Genomic DNA, 16794 nt, shown 5'->3' with positions numbered 1-16794 from the left:
GCTTACAAACAGAATGTCATGTTTAAGAGCTTCCTTTGTGTTAACTCACGACATTGGAGTTAAATGAAGGCGCGCCTTTGGATGTACAGTATTTTAAGGCGACATCTCAAACACGCTGCATCCCTAACCAACCTTCTTTGGGTAGAGGTTGGTTGGACAACCAGACTTCATTTTGGTTGATTAATCAACCAAAAAGATTGATCCAACTCATAAAATTGAAGACAACGCTCCTGAAAGCAGACTTCAGAACTCGAATGAACATATTATCTCTGTTATTAGTCTGTCATTAAGCGACTAGAAGTAATTCTGGTGATATCAACCAGGCTAAAACTGGAAAACTTTGGTCGTCGGTGGTGCCAGAGAAAGAGAAAAGTAAGTATCTGGTCTCACCTATAAGAGTTATTTAAGCATCAGCTGCATCCGACATCTTACCTACCATAAAGTCTTTAGTCTTAGCAGTGAAGTGTTTTAAAAAAAAAATCTCCATGCAGGTCTCTCCCAGTTATCGATCCAGGCGCTGGACTAGGATATGGAGGTATTTTGTTTGAAGTAACACTTGTGGAACAGAGTGAAGCGGGCGATATTGGAGGAACAGACACACTCCATCCTGGGAGCTCATTTGTGAGGAGAGGCAGGTGTAAGGAGCAAGAGAAGAGACAGGTAGAAGCTAGTGATGGATGATGAGTGTACACAGTGGACCTCTGACAGGGGAACATCAGTGGTTAAAGCATCAATGATGTATTCCATTTTGTAGTTTGTCAGCACTAAGAGTTGAAAGTGGTGTGGGAGTTGCAGAAGTTCACACCCAGCGCTTTGTATTGTCATATTTAGCGGGAGCGTTGCTTTTGAAACAGCATTATCATGCAGCATCAGTCATCAGCCTGCGCAGCGGAGGCCTTTTCCTACCCCCAGTCAAAGCGCTTAAGGACGGTTGTTTGGCAGAGCGTGACTTTCCTGCGCAGTGTATCGAAGTTAAATTCATAACTCCAGCTTATGCTCGCTGCCTGATCAAGTGAGTTGAGGGAGAACTTTGTGGACATCCTCAAAGCTCCCTTAGAAGAAGAGGCTATGCGTTTGTCGGGGGAGTCAGAAACTACGACAATGAACAATAGGGTATTCTGTTTGTAATTGTATATCTGAAGTATGACAAAATATTATTCCAAAAGTATTTCTTTGCTCAATGTTTTGCAAATCTGGACCCATTTTTTGGAATCAGACATGTCTGAGAGTTTGTAAATCTGTAAAATATTTCATTTCAGATTTCCAACGTAGAAACCAGAGCAAAATTTCGAATTTCAAACATCCTCCTGATTCTAAAAGAGGGAAAGGAAGATGGGATAAGGGAGACAGCAGTGGCGAAATTTATGAACTGGAAGGGAACAATAACAAATGGTCACATGAAGAATTACATACACTGTAAAGTTTTAAGTTGTCTCTGGTTCTGATAGACCGAAACCCAAGTGTACAACGATGGATGGACTGAAATGATTTCTGAGCCGTACAGATTACTTCCAGAGCAACTCCAGAAGTTCATCTGACAACTATAAGTAGTAGTAAATAAACCTCAAATTTATTTACAGCCGCTCTCAAAAATCATCATTTTTTCACACTAGTTTAGACACCGGCAACAAATAAATGCGTATTCCACCAGGATTCCATTTCTTTCACATCAGTCAACACCACCAGAGTTAAAGTGAGTAATGCTGGATGTCGTCCAAATTCAGATGAAGTAAAAACACATTTTTGGTAAAGGACTGTTTTATCCTCTTCATACCTGAGAATAAGGATTCAGATTACTTTCATCTTTTTTTTTTTTTAACAAAGGAGAAAAATTATAATGCACAAGTTATTAAAAAGAACACATTTCTTTCAATGGAAAGCAAGATATCTACAAAATCACAATTTACTCATTGTCAATCTAAAAAAAATGTTTGTTTTTTTAAAAAAACCTTATTTATTTATAAAGGCCACTTCTCAATAAATAAATCCTTTAACGTGTTGCTGAATTTTGGGATAAATTGTCACGGCTTGCCAGTCGGTTTAATCCCAAACCGAGCTCTGCTTCTGAAACCCTTTTCTTATCTCTTCAGTAATGAAATAGTGCCATCTACAGAAATGCTGAGCCCCAAACTTGAACTCATTAAAGACAAACATGTTGCATGTTTCTTTATGTTTTATGCAATAATATTAGAAACTTATACACAACAGGAGTTTTCTGTGTCTACAAATGCTTACAAAATACAATGTGTATGTTTGCCTGACCTGAGTTCTTCTTCATGCTGAGCGTAGGGAAGAAAAACGGCTCTGAAATTTCTCACGGACTAATCCAGAGCTTAAGTGACAGTAAATATCCCTCTGACAGTTGGAAATGACATTATAGCTTTGAGTTTGGCAACTGTCAGTCAGACTTGGAGGTTGTGAGACTTTCGAAGCAACTGTGAGATTTTCTTTCCTTCCTTTAACAGCAGACGTTTCTTCCTTTAAATATAGCACATTTTTGTTAGCATGATGCAAGCAGTGCATGCAAATAGCAGGCAAATTTGATCATCGTGCCGAAAAACTGCGAAAAGACGCGAATCATTCGTACGTAAACTGCAGGAAACATATTGACGTGCTGTGATATTGTCTGTAGCTGCGTACGTCTTAATTAAAAGATGTTGAAGTATTAAACATTTTACGATGTTGGAGAATATTGCGTCACGATTTGAAGACTCTTGCATCTATATCTTCCTCTGTGTAGAAACTGAAGGTTCCCCTAATGTATCTGTGGATCTTCTGCAATCCTGAGAAGCATGGAGCCGGGAAGATGAATAACCAACGAACACATCCAGTTGCGATAGTTCTTTTTTTTTTTTTTTTTTTTTTGCACCGCATGATTATTTTACTGTAGGCAGGGAGGTGAGCCGGATTGCTTCATGGAACCTTGCCAACTTGGTTTTATTGGCACAACTTCTGTGTGTTTGTTCATCAATCTCTGCTCTTTACGCAGCGGGCTGCTGGAGCCTCGGAGGCATGCTTGGACACCAGCCATGTAAGCAAAGTACAGGATGTCGGCCTGGGTCCTCGCATTGCGCATTTATATAGTCAAGTGTTTGTTTAAACATTGGTGGCACTCATAAGGAACATATCTACTGAAGAACAAAGAGGTTCGAAGCAACAACTGAGCCCCTCGTTTTAGATTTCTTTTATAATTTGCCCTATTTCTTTCAGTTATTTCTTATTCCTGTCTGTCCTGTGACTGCATGTCCTTTTTTAGGCAACAATTGCATTTACCTTGCAAAACTTTCATTAAATTGACATGAAAAGATGACTCTGTAGATCACCCAAAGGCAGCATCATTCATCGGGGATTTATTTGCCATTGACTGCCGCTGGTAGGGACTGTTACACGAGGACCTGGTCACCTGTGAGCGTTCTGGGACATAGGAGGGGTTTATGGCAGCACCTGATACTCACTGGGAAGAATAAGATGTTTTTATTTGTTGTTACGAATCATGAAAATTCCACAAGAAGTCAACATTTCCGGTTAGTTATTTTTTGAAAATGAGTCACTACTGAAGCCGGTGTTTAATCTTGACAGTATGAACTGAAAGCTTAGTTTCTGTTAGTATTTATAATTTGAATAATCAAAGTAAAATTTGCCCACAGCACCCCTCTTTTAAAAGATTCGACGTTGCATGTTTGGTAGAAGTTGCGCACTTTAGAAAATACAATTATCTACGGCATTAAACATTTCTGGACGTTCCATTCTTCACAGAAGACGGTTTCTAATTGTGCGTTGCTCTCCAACTAACCTTTCCACGCTGCTTCTTGCTCAGACTGTTTTGTTCCAGGAAGGTTTGCCCTAAATTTAACTTCAAGGAAACAGGTGGTATGCACAGTCTGAGACAATCCCCACGCAAGCAGATAACAATGAACTCCCCTATCTCCTGCTTGTGTTCATTTTAAATGAAAAATGTCTGGAACCAGCCTAGCCTGAGTGAACCAGTGCCTCAGGATTCCTCAGGATCAGGGGTTGTACCTCAAGGGGGAAAGGATCCTGTCAGTTTTCCTTCCAGTCTTAGCCCTCAATTACTGAATGAAAGGCGAGAGGAAGGCCAAATCCCATCCCGCGCCTGGTTCTCATCTCACCCTGCGAGACCCGACAGGCTATATCTGCCTGCTTGTTCGCTCGCTCTAACTCAAACGCACACAGAGCAGAGCTCCTGGGAACATTGCAAGCGAGCTGCTGGGTCTGTTCCAGAGAAACTTCAAAGTTCATTGCTCTTTCTCTCTTTCTCAGCAGGAGTGCAGACGGATTGAGTTCCAGCTATCTCCTTACCCACTTTTTTTTTTTTTCCCAACGCACCCTCTCACATTTCACTTTGGCCTAAATTGGTCCCTAAATAGACGAGTCCAGAAGGGACAAGGCAGTGGCATCTGTTTGATCTCCCTCTCTATCACATAAATAAATTAGTATTGCAATAAAACTGTTTAACGAAACAATTAAGAGTTAAAGCATGAATATTTCGGTGTTCACTGTGGTGTTACAACTGCAAGCTTTTCAGATATATATATATTTTTTAGACAAAACCAAATAGACTAAATTTACCACAGTTTCACCAAAAATTGAAAACGTTGAGTTGACCAAGAGGACGTAATGTTGCGTTACAATATCTGGCAAGCTGAGCTGTGACAATAAATCATGAAGGCGGTGGAAAACATGTTTACTACGTTGGCATATTTATCTTTACACAACTGTTATGACATTGTGGAAGTGAACACTGCTCATGTCATTAATAAAGTGACACAGCGTGCAAACTTAATAAAAGAAAAACTCAACTTGTTATGATAAAAGCTAAAATATGAAAGATCGGTTTTAAACATGCAGCTGTAACGAGCCCTGCTGCTGTGAGAAATGTTCCTTCCCTGTTTTGTGAGACGGAGGCGGCCTTGTCGGGAGGGCCAAGCTCATATTGGGATTCGCAGAGACTTCTCTCAAACACCATCCTCTGCAGCCTTAGCAGATGTCTGAGCATTAGAAGTTTATTTTATTGGATTCAACACATTTAAGTTCTTAAAGGTGTCTTACAGGAGAAGAAAATAAATTGGGCCCACAAAGAAAGACGACAAATATTTTAGCCAAGTCTGTTCAGTGCCTTCGTATTTACAGCATTTTTTTTCGAGGAAGAATTTCACTCAGTTGTGAAATGAAGAAATATGAGCCATGGCTATCAACTCTTTAAAATAAATTAAATTAAAGAAGTACTAGACTACTGAGTGTGGTGTTTTATAAAAAAAAAAAAAATCACATGAAAAAACGGTGCTTTGAGAATCAGTAACATCATTAAATACTTTTAAGCCCCATTTTTAAGGCCTCTGCTCAAAAGCTGCACACAGGACATTAGTAAACGTTATTTTTTGTTTAATATCAGTCAGAAAAGAGATCTTATGAGTTGAAAGCAGATAGAAATTAAACCACGAATTATCCATTGTCTCACTGCTACTTCCGACGCCTCGAAGGAAGTAAGACTAATAATCGTTTCCTCCTAGGATGAAGATGAATAATGAAATTAGTTTCTATCTACATATCTACTTGAATACTTTTGATATTATAGTCAAGAAAACCCCTGATGTGTTAGAATATGTGAGTATCAGTAATTGCGAGTTAAAAACAAAATCTGATTTTCCTAAAAGCATGTCCAGGATGATGAAGCTACTAGTGATAAAAATAGTGCAACATATGAAAGTGAAGTAGAACTTTCAGAAATTTAGGTGAGGGTTCAGAAAAAAGCTAGTTTGGTACAATCTGTGCCACTAAAACGTTCCCATGTAAAAAGCTATGATTTTAATTCATAAATCACTGGTGTTCAAAATAGCAAGTTACGGGTGGAGTTTGGTTAGCCAAAAAAAAAAAAAAACCCCAGAATCTTAGGTGTGAGGCACGAACACAGCTGGACTTCCTCATCTGGAAGAGAACTTGCTACTTTCACCATCAACGTAAGCGTTGCTTTGTCAAGAACAGGCGTTGATTGGAAAGTTTACTGTTCACAACTTATGGCTTCGTGCGAGGCGTGCAGCCAACTGAGGTGAGGAATTGAGGAAGTATCAAATGAAAGAGTTGGGCTGGCTGAGAAACAGATGACTTGAGAATAGGTTTTGAAATGTGTTCCGGAATAAAATATGTTTCTCTTCAAAATGGAAAGGACTCCTTGAAAAATGACTGAGATACTGCAGCTGTCAAGTGTGCATTATAGTTGAAGTGAAAGTTTGTGCGGTGCAAAAAAAAAAAAAAAAAAAGTGACACTACATTGAATCATTTCAAAATTTCCCACCTCTGCAGTGTCTTATTGCGGGGAGGGAAACATTGACCTTGATACATTAGTCTTTTTTTGTGAAAATTGCACAGGGTTCCCAAACCAGTCAGATTGTGAAGACGTGTCTCGTCCACATCCCTCCTCAGAAGACCCAACACCCTTTATGTAAGACAGTGTTTCTCAACCTTTTTTGGGCCAGCGCCCCCCTAGCCTTTATCCAGGTCCCTCACCAAAGAATTTGCAGGCTACTTTGCACTGACCATTATTTTATCATTAATATTACTATCACTATTGTAGATGTTTTGATTTTTATGCTTGTTTCTGTATTTATCATCAAAAATAATTTCCCAGAGGACAAAAAAGTTATGGGAGTAGAAATTATTTTCACAGGTGTCTACGAAAAATGCAATAAACATTCAAGTTAAAATCGGTAGGCCTAACAGCAGGCAGTCAGAGTGGAAAATATTATTTTGTGCCATTTTCTAGTTGTTAAATCTTGCACAAAATGACCAGATAAAAGATGTACAGCAATGCCAGTTTAAACTTTGATCTATTTGCAAAACGACTGAGCTCTGCAACATTAAAACATGGATAGAACTGTAACTACATTAATCATAGCTCTTCTTCTCTTCAGTGTTTGTCAGGTTTCTGGTGACGCAGCTCTGTGCTGCCTTCAGGAGAATGGGACATCAGAGTATCATCCATAAAACTTCACCCACATGGCATTTATTGTGCAAACCAGAGCTTTCAGTGGAAAAATAAAAGTTCCAGATCCTTTTAATGCCATACAAATATGAGACAGAAACATGGATTATATCTTTATATAGATCTGTCTATTGCAGGGGTCCCCAAACTACGGCCCGCGGGCCGGATCCGGCCCGCCTCCACATTTGGTCCGGCCCCCTGAACAATACCAGAGAGAATTCAGATTTTTTTTTTCATATACCGTATTTTTCCGGTTTATATGTGGATTTTTCTTCAACCACCAGGGGGCTCTTTAGCAGGACGTGTGTCCTGTAAACTGTGGGTGTTTTGTTTTGCATGGTGCATTGCTGCCATCTGTTGGACTTTTAGGGAACTGCTTGACTTTTATGTCATTTAATCAGTGCGGTTGTTTGCTAGCGGTAGAGCAGATGAACACACACGTCTATTATGAACTCCGCATTCCAGGTCGAGTTCTGCGAAGCGATGCCTGTAAGTAGCAGCTTATACTTCAAAACGAGCCTTTATGTTAACATATGATAAAAGAAGTAACTTGTTTATTGAATTAGTTTTGGAAATACCTGCGGGCGATTTGATTATGTGCTACGTCATTGCTAACTAGCAGGCTGCTAAGATTTCTCAGGTCGTTACATAGCATTGCCGCTCATAGCATTCAGAGGTAGCTGTTGTACTTCTAATGTATGCATCTGAATGTAAAACACTTCTGTAAGCTGCTCTGAGCTCATCCTGAGTTGTTTGTGTTTTGACAGTTTCACTCCATTCTACGTGGAAATAAAGGAAGAACTATTTAATCCTGACTCGTGTGAAAGGAGTTTGGCTGATGGTTAGTTTTGGTACAAGACACCATAGCGAGGCCATTACAAAGTGAATCATTGGAAGTCAAAATTGGAAATAAAAGAAGAATGCACCCATTAAAACGGAATTAGGTTTTAATAGGGAATTGAAATTTGAGAATGTTGTTGATCAGTTAAATGGCGTTGAGGGGAAATGCTATTTAACAGCTTTTTAAATGATACTGGGATCATTATGAGAATTTGAGGTATAGATATTAGGATCCAGTAGATGGCAGTAGTGCAACAATAATGGATGCAAGCTGCTGTTGAAATCTAAAGAAGAAGAAGAAGGCGCCCATTTTCATTTAGCATCTGCTAGTAGCAACACGAAGGATCAGAACTTTTACTGTTACCGTAATCAGTTCAGTTAAATCTAAACTTGGCAACTTTTTCTTTTTCAACGTAATAAATGTGATATTCAATTGACCTGTTATGACTCAAATTTTGGGTGTCCGCCCCCCTCTGCTGGAGCGGTAGAGATCTCTGCGGCTTATATGTGCATGTTTACTGGTTTAAAAAAAAAAAACTTTGGGGTTGTGGTTTATAGTCCAGTGTGGCTCAGTTAGGAAAATACGGATTATAATCCTTCCTGACTTTTGTTCTGTGAAGAACCCAGAGAGGGTTATTTGATTGTGCTTTCTGGAAAACAATACATTTTTACATTTATGAACTCCTGCAATTGTCACACTTTTTCTGTTACAAACTGACTCCGGCCCCCAGCAGAGAAGGGAAAAGTTATGTGGCCCTCCCAGGAAAAAGTTTGGGGACCCCTGGTCTATTGATTTATAGATTAATAGTTTTACTGGACAGAAATTACAAAGAACAAATCTGGTTCTTAATCAAATCCTAATGAGTCAAATTGAAAGTGTCATGGAGTCATCAGCCTCATGATATTAGCACTGACATGAAAAATAATATTGAAGAAATAAATATACCAAATCTAATTAAAAACGTAAGTGATAAGTTATTTACTGTTATGGTCTGTAAGATATTTATTCTCAGTACTAGATATGGTCTTAACAAGCCCATGACACTTCAACAATATTATTTTACCTTTCATCTGGAAATAGTGTATGTTTATTCTTGCCATACAGTCCTCTGTATTAATTATTGCTCGAAAGGTCTTGCCATACCAGTTTATTCCTCTGTATTTACTTTAGTTTCTTAGTTTATTCTTGCATTTTGTTCTTCATTCATTTCCATTTAGTTTCATTTGATTAGTATCATCTTCTCTTGGTTTATTGCTATGTCCACTTTAGTTTCTTTCCTGTTGCTAGATTTATTTTATCGTTTATTGACGCTCAACATCAGTAATCTCAACAGTGAAAAAATCAACACATGATGTGAAACACATAATGTGTTAATTTTTTCACTGTTCAGCGTCGKATTCTCTGTTTTTATGCCATAATTCACATCTAGTTCGTCACTCCGTTTTATGTCCCGCTTCTCCTGTTTCAGAGTTTTGCGCAATGTGAACGTCTTTTTTTTTTTTTTACCCCCTAAGGTGCAGGGCGGTCGGGAAGCGTATCGATGGGGAAAAGGCAGACTGACATAAACCTTTTAAAACAACGGAAACAATTTCTGGATTCTGATTATTGAAATTTAAAAGTGCTGTGTTGTTCTATCACCCCCGTTTCATACCGGGCCACTTACAGCTCCGGTGTTAATGCTATAAAATGAACGCCCTCTATCGTGGTATCACCCATGGAGGGATTTCTTTATTTCTTTATTTAAATGGGTTCATTTTTCAGAGGGATACACAGTGAGGGTGTCGTGATTTTAGCTACCAGTRGCAGGAGAACGGAGCTGCGCCAAGAAGCTAACAGAAGCTAACAAACACTAGAAGAGCTGCCATCGATACAGTTGCAGCCAAGCATGGTTTAATGTTACACAAGACAGTTTTACGAAGTTGCTCAAAGTCTAAACTGGCATTGTTGTGCATTTAAGGTGTAAAGTTTACCTTCGACCAAACGCCCCCCTAAGGCATCCCAGCGCCCCCCTTTTGTGAAAATGTCCGCCAGCGCCCCCTGCCGTCCTCTGAACGCCCCCTGGGGGGCGGTACCGCCCACATTGAGAACCGCTAAGTAAGATAAATGAAATGACATGAAGTTCTGGACTCTGAGTTTTCAAAACCTCACTTCCCCTCTCATGACGGCAGTTTTTTGTTGATGTATGACTGCTCTGACAGCAATGCTAAAAAAAAAAATATATATATGTCTTCATTCGCATCAAATGGAACTTAATTATTATTTAATTCCATTTAATTGCCGCTTTTTAGTCAGTCGACTTCGCTGGGATGAGCTGTACTGACTCTGCGTGTCCTCCGCAGCGTCTGCTATGCGACATTCGAGACAGAAACCAAGGCATGAAGTGCTCTGTTTTATGTGGCCACCATGTAATGCGACTGCAGGTAATGTGTGATTTCAGTCACAGCAACACTGCAGAGAGAATAGGTTTGGCAGCAGTTATCAGGATTTAGTCAGACACAGAGATTTGGATGTAGCTCAGCCTCTCTTCCCAGGCCCACCTGAACCCGCCCTGGTCCGCAGAGCCAGCTCCATTATTGCCCCTTTAATGAGGTGATATCCAGACACATGGGAGCAGATGTTGCAAAGAAAATTCGCTGAGGCACGACCGTGATCGATGCACACCTCGCTCCGCATCCATGGCATAATTTGGCTGATGGCATCAGGATAACAACCTGCATTATGGGGAGACAGCTGTCACCATGGCGCCCAGGCAGCCATAGCATTGGTTCCTGCTTTATTTCAGGCGGAGGCGGGGGGGATGCCAATTAGGCTGATTTACAGCTTTGCTCGTGTCGTCACCACCTCGAAATCTGTGTCTCAGTTCAGCTAAGTTAAAAAAAAGAAACCTTAGGTATAATGAGAAAAAGAAGCTTGAAAAAAGCTCTGGGAGAAAGCTTAAATGAGGTGGCCCTTTTGTAAATATTTTTTATATGTTAAAGCATAGCATGAAGATTCATATGCATAAACATTTTAATAGTTTGTTACGCTAAAATCGAAAACATAAATTTGTTTAAATTGGATGTTATGTCATAGACCAACACATAATAGTGTTTAGTTGGGAAGTGGGAGGATAAGTACATTTAATTTGTATTCTATTAAGCTTGAAAAGCTGTGTGCATTTATATTCAGCACCTTTTGCACTCATACTCGGGTACAAAATGAACTATTAACTGTGCATTGCTTTATGTATTTTCCAGGCACATAGTGCTATTTTACGCCACAATCAAGTAACTATGTTACCTTAAATTCTTATAAAAAATTCTGTATGTATCAAACATAAGTTAAAAGAACTACACTTTTGCAATTTGATGCCTTGAAGTTGGGCCTCTGTCTCTTTAGGAAGATCCTACTGTTTCTGACACTCCATCTTCAGCACATCAGCACAACACTGTTCCTCCATTATGCTTTTAACCACTGTTCTTAGGAACATTGAACCGAGAAGCAGCTTGTAGGGTAAGCCCAGCAGATGCTCAGTTCAGTCTGGTGTTTGCTAATTGCTGCTGCCACTAGTCTTGAGGATCTACGTGAGGAAGGTCAGGGAGAACGTTATTTAATTTTAGTCACTCTTGAGGCATCTATGGTAAGTTTTAAACTTTTACAGTAAATTTATAGCCAACTGAAATGATAACTTTAAGGAAAATAATTTTGTTTATGCCTAAGTGAAAGTAGAATAAAATTACATGTTTGCTTTTGTCAATAGAACGACTTTATGTAACGTTCTATTGATCATTTTCTAGCTCTTCCTGCACTTCTACGCAAGTAAACTGATTTAGATTTCATCTCCCAACTTGCAAAAATGACGCTCGCAAACACTCTCCAACCAATGATTGGGGTTCCAAGCAATTTTGCAAATAAATATGTGTAGAAACTCTAGTCCCTAAGTTGCAAAAGATATGCAGACATACCCAAACACACTTGAAGCTGTAATTGCAAATGATAGGCTCAGGGGATTTTTTTGTAAATCATTTTTAAAATCCTGTATCCAATTCCTTCTGTTTCACAATTAAGTCACATTTCTGTTCTTAGGGTTAAAATCCTAAGACTCTTCTTTTCTGAGATACATGCTATAACGTAATGTCAAAATTGAACAGAATGTCTGTGAGAAGTTTCATCTTAGTTTTATGTTTTACATGGTGTGGCACAAATTTCAAGTCCATACATTTACCATTTAAACACTGTTTTCCTTTTGGATCAATGCACTTTACATTAATGTTAGCATAGTCATTTCACCACGAGATGTTTTCTATGAAGTTTGACTCGAGAGGTATAAATAAGTAGTGAGAACAGAGTTGAATTATTTTACACTTATAAATCTGACATGCTGCAGTTCATGAAATGCTAAAGAGGAGCGAGTCTGAGATGGTAAGACCATGTAAAATTGAGGAAGAGGATTTTTGATCAGCCGTTGCTAGAGTAGAAAGCGAGTTTTAAATCTGATGGGATGCAAATTTTCCCTATTTGCTCTTCTGTAAGCTGCAAGAGAGCGAGAGAAAAGGCACCTGCCACTTTGAGAAACGGCTGTAACTCGGATACCGACGCTGATTGAAAGCCGACTGCTACAAAAGTAATGTGCAATTCTCTATTAAATATATGATGCTTAAATAGGATTTTTGCTGAGGCAAATTCTTTCATTCTTGCTTCTTACCTAAAACCAGCTCTCTTTTTATAATTTAAAATGAGAGCTTGCATATGCTGCTTCTTCTTTAAAGTTGCAGAGCTACAAAAAGGAACAACCTTTCATTTGACGTTTTCAGATCATCAAATTTCACTTTAATTACAATTTGTACTGGCTAAATGAATGTCAGTACAAAATGCATTTTTGTACTGACATGGATATTGGTTTGATGATCTGAAAATTTTCAGTGAAACTAGAATGTCTTAGGCTAGAGACATTCTTAAATTTGAACTCAGGGCAGGTTTTTCCACTGTGCTCCATGGTTTATTTACACTCCTGAGTCTTGTAATCCTCACTTTCTGGAGGGTCACTTCTAATTTTACTAATTCCCTTTTCATCTCTTTATGCATTTGTATGTCAATATTGAATATAACAAACTTATACCTTGAGCCACTCCGACTCAAGAGCTGCTTTAAATCTGGATGTTGTGCTGCTGCAGGGGGAAATAGCACAATTTGATAAAAACTAAATTTATCCCTTAGTGATCAATAATTGATTACCAAAGTTGTTTGTAAAGAAAAACTTTACTTGTGCAATAAATATATACAAAGCTTTTTTTTTTAACGCTTATTGACAAGACTTGACTGTGGGGATTCATGTATAAACAATAAGTCCCAATTAAACATAAAATGTAGGTGTGTATATATGGTCTTCACATATATGTGTGTGTGTGTGTGTGTGTGTGTGTGTGTGTGTGTGTGTTTTGTTTTTACACGAGTAAATAAAACTAGTTTTAAACACCTCTGTTTTCAACTTTTTTTTTTACTCGTCAATGATCCTCACCAGAGGGTGGCAGTAAAGAGCTACGACTCTCACTGCCAGAAAGAAGAAGACTCCACTTCTGTGACGTCAGTTATTCATAAACAACATAGCTAGTGGGCTTTCTGCTACGGTATCTGGTTAGTTTGTTTGTTTGCTTGCTTGCTTTAAATATGCTGAAAAAGAAACCAAGTGGTTCGGAAAAGAAGAGGAAAAACTCGCACTCCGAAGAACGACAGAACAGCAACAAACGCCGCAGCTCTGAGTCACAATTAGAGGTAAAAATGTTCCGGTTAGCTCCTTTAACTGGTGCTCAGTCCAAGCTGCAGTCTTCCAATGAATGACTTCCAGGTACATTACGAGATGGTACCTGAGACCGGACGATATGGAAAGAAGTGTGTTAATTTCGCTGTGCATAAGGAATGGAGCAGACCTCTTCTCTATTGTTAAAGACGATTTTCTCCACGTTCGGAGTGAATCCTTTCTTGCTGAAGTTTACTTGAATGTGTAGCAGTTTCCCATCTTCGTGTACTGCAAAAAAAAAAAAAGCGTCAGACATCTAGAAAGTGACATTTTTGTCCACTATGTTTTGAAACGACAAAAAAAAAAGTTCAATTTGAGTGTTGAGCATCTTTGAAGATAATTTTTCTATTCTTACCACACATTCTCAACTTATTTCTGGACTTGCATGTTAAATGATGTTTTCCATGATGGATGGTGAACCTTCACCCCAATCTTTTGTAACCCCTAAATGCAGCTTTCTTCCAGGATTGATGCAGATTTAGCATTCTTCACCTTCCAGTAAACTCTGACCAGCTTCCCTCTCCATTCTGAATAAAAGCAATGCCAGCCCATGAAGCTGCCATCACCATACTTTAATGGTGCTTTTAGGCTGTTTTGCAGAATTGGTTTTCTGCCAAGCTTTTGCTTGTGAAAGTTACATTTGTATCTCATCTGACCAGAGCACCTTCTTTCACACGTTTGCTGTGGCAAACTTTAAACAGGACTACTTCTTGCCACTCCATGAAGACGGGTCCCAATAAATTTTGCAGGCCGATAAATTGTCCCAGAAATTATGATTAATAATAATAATAATAGCATTTTGAGACCATTTTCAAGTGATAAGCATACAAATTCACCATATCTAATTTCTTGACTCATTTAGCAAATACATAAATCATTTAGGTAATTTTAACTGACCTAAAGTTTGGTCTAATTTAACTTGAGTGCATTTTTATTCACCGTTTGCAAGCCTCTGGTTTCAACTGCATCTTTTGCAATTGCTGTAATACATTTTTATTTACATATGTTCATAATCTATTAAGGGTCAAATAGTAGCGTATGCTCTTTTTTTGTTCCTCGTTTTGCGTGTTTGCCAGCATGTGGCTTGCCGGTGTTTTCGGCGTCTTCACACTTCCACCTTCAGCCTGTGAATCCTTCGGCTCCTCGCCGCTCTCACACGTTCACTGTCCCTTCTTCCTCTGTCGGCTCTCTATTACATGCTTTCTGTAAAAAATGCTGCTTTATCTCTATATTTCAGAGATAAACCCAGTGGCCTAGTGGTTTGGTAAAATCAAAACGTATGGCTGCCGTGATTGCAAGCTGCTTCAGTCTAGAAACGTGTGTTCACTTTTTCTTTTTTGTTTGATTTCAGCTAGTATTTCCTCAAGCTACTTTTGTTATACACGGGTCACATATTAAATAACAGAACCATTTAAAATAATTTTTGAAAAATTTGTATGCGATAAATCCGATTTCTTTGGGGAAAAAGCTGTTTTGGCTGAAGGCTTGCCTTCTCCTTGTTGCAGGACTCCAAAGATGAGCTTGCTGACCCCGAGCTGGACCGGGTCGGCAGCGACATCGAGGAAGGCGGTCTCGACCTCAGTGTGCCCTTCCAGCCAATCAAAGCTTACGTCGGCAACAAGCGGGAGATGCTGCAGCAGTGCTTCCACGTGCTGGGGGAGAAGAAGGTCCGGAAGATGGTGCCCGATGAGCTCAAGGTAGCTTTTCGAGTACGGGAAACTCTCAAAACTCCGAATCCTGTGGTCAGACACTTTTGTTTTCAGCAGGACTGCAGTTTAGAAGAAATCAAAACTCTCTGTTGGGAGCAGCTGGAACCGATCTCGGAGAAAAATCTCACTCAAATTTTGGCGGGTAAGATTCAAAGCCAGTTTGACAGATATTGGTAGAAATTCACTTTGCTATGCGATGGAAACCAAAATCTGTAGCGTTCCTCCAGGAGAAGAGATAACAGCCGGAAACGGTGATGGAGGGACTTTGGAGAGCCAGTGAGCAATCATTTATTTGATTTGGAGCGAAATTTCAAAATGAAAGTACTTTTTACAAGTTGCTTGTATATCTAACCTATTTATTTATTTTCTTCCAGACAGGATAACAATGTTGACTCCACTTCCTGCTTGAAAGAAGTCGCTAAAACCGATGACGCAAAGCAAGGTAATTATTTAAAATCGCCAGAGAAAGTTGCCCCTCAAATATTCAGTTCTAAAAACTGTAATTGGAAATTCCTTCGAGCAGAGGGAGGTGGCTCTGGCGAGGAGAGCGACGTCCTGAGCATAAACGCAGACGCTTACGACAGCGACATCGAGGGGCCGAAGGAGGAGCAGGCCGTCAAAGCCGACGAGGTGGTCGCGAAACCGGACAACGGCGGCGGTGAGCGATCTGACCAGGCCTCCGTAAACCCCAAGCCGGCAGCTCCAGAGACGAAGAAGGACATTCAGAGTGACATAGACAAAAGCGTCAGCGAAATCTTAGCTCTCTCTTCAACTTCGAGTAAAGAGGAAGCTGCGGAAGAGAGCAGCGGGACGTTGCAGACCGCGGGCGGCGAAGCGGCCGCTCAGGGCGGAGCTTCGGTTTGTTCGCCGTCGATCCAGCAGCTGGAGCTGCTGGAGCTGGAGATGAGGGCGAGGGCCATAAAGGCTCTGATGAAAGCTGGAGACAAGAAAAAACTTTGTATGACAAACAACATTTAGCCTGTTTTGCTGAAAGTTGTGTTTAATTCTTCCTATGTAGAGCTTTTCACATTCGACTTGAACTGAACTCGTATGATTTGAGTTAAGACTTTATGGAATGTCTTCATCAAAATATTGTGTTTTTGCATATAATATAGTTATAAGTGCGTTGTGGGATCAGGGTTCCTACGCGGCTTGGAAAAGTCTGGAATTCATTCGCAGGTTTTCTGAGTCTGGATTTCTGTGGAAAAAGAAAACAAAGTATGGGAAAATACTATTTGCATGTTTTGTTTCTTAAGTAATTTTCTTTATTTGTTCCTTCTTTCTTTTCACCTCTTCTTCCTTCTACTTTTGTTTTCCTTTTTATCTCATTTCCCTTTCCATCCCTATTTCTTCTTTCCTTTTGTGTCTTTTCATTTCTGCCTTTATTTTTCCTTCCTTCTTCTCTGCCATCAACCCCGTTTATTTTCTTTTCTTCCATAAGCCTTGTTGCTTCCAAGACCTTCCTTTC

General features: G+C 39.6%; 1 protein-coding gene across 4 annotated transcripts; it reads left to right on the top strand.

The window, feature by feature from the left end:
- Nucleotides 1–13370: 13370 nt before the first annotated feature.
- On the top strand, nt 13371–16557 carry caap1 (caspase activity and apoptosis inhibitor 1). Of its 4 annotated transcripts, none has more exons than XM_017310403.1 (6): nt 13371–13592; nt 15123–15314; nt 15381–15468; nt 15554–15602; nt 15701–15768; nt 15847–16557. In XM_017310403.1, exons 1-6 carry the CDS (start codon nt 13488–13490, stop codon nt 16302–16304), a joined length of 960 nt encoding a protein of 319 aa, XP_017165892.1. In that variant the 5' UTR covers nt 13371–13487; the 3' UTR covers nt 16305–16557. The 4 variants fall into 4 exon arrangements, with proteins under 4 accessions (XP_017165892.1, XP_008433920.1, XP_017165893.1 ...); XM_008435698.2 differs by having other exon boundaries at nt 13373–13592; nt 15384–15468; XM_017310404.1 differs by having other exon boundaries at nt 13376–13592; nt 15850–16557.
- Nucleotides 16558–16794: the final 237 nt, after the last annotated feature.

Source organism: Poecilia reticulata, linkage group LG18 (genome assembly GCF_000633615.1).
Source record: "Poecilia reticulata strain Guanapo linkage group LG18, Guppy_female_1.0+MT, whole genome shotgun sequence".
NCBI classification, from domain to species: domain Eukaryota; kingdom Metazoa; phylum Chordata; class Actinopteri; order Cyprinodontiformes; family Poeciliidae; genus Poecilia; species Poecilia reticulata.
The sequence above is the reverse complement of the archived record's forward strand: the minus strand, read 5'-3'. Positions and strand labels throughout refer to the sequence as shown.

Excerpts from the sequence above, each read along its gene's own strand:
- caap1 (XM_017310403.1), top strand. The coding sequence starts at position 13,488 with ATGCTGAAAAAGAAACCAAGTGGTTCGGAAAAGAAGAGGAAAAACTCG. Across the intron at positions 13,593-15,122 it reads GCTCTGAGTCACAATTAGAG|GACTCCAAAGATGAGCTTGC; the intron begins GTAAAAATGTTC and ends TCCTTGTTGCAG. Across the intron at positions 15,603-15,700 it reads GGAGGGACTTTGGAGAGCCA|ACAGGATAACAATGTTGACT; the intron begins GTGAGCAATCAT and ends ATTTTCTTCCAG.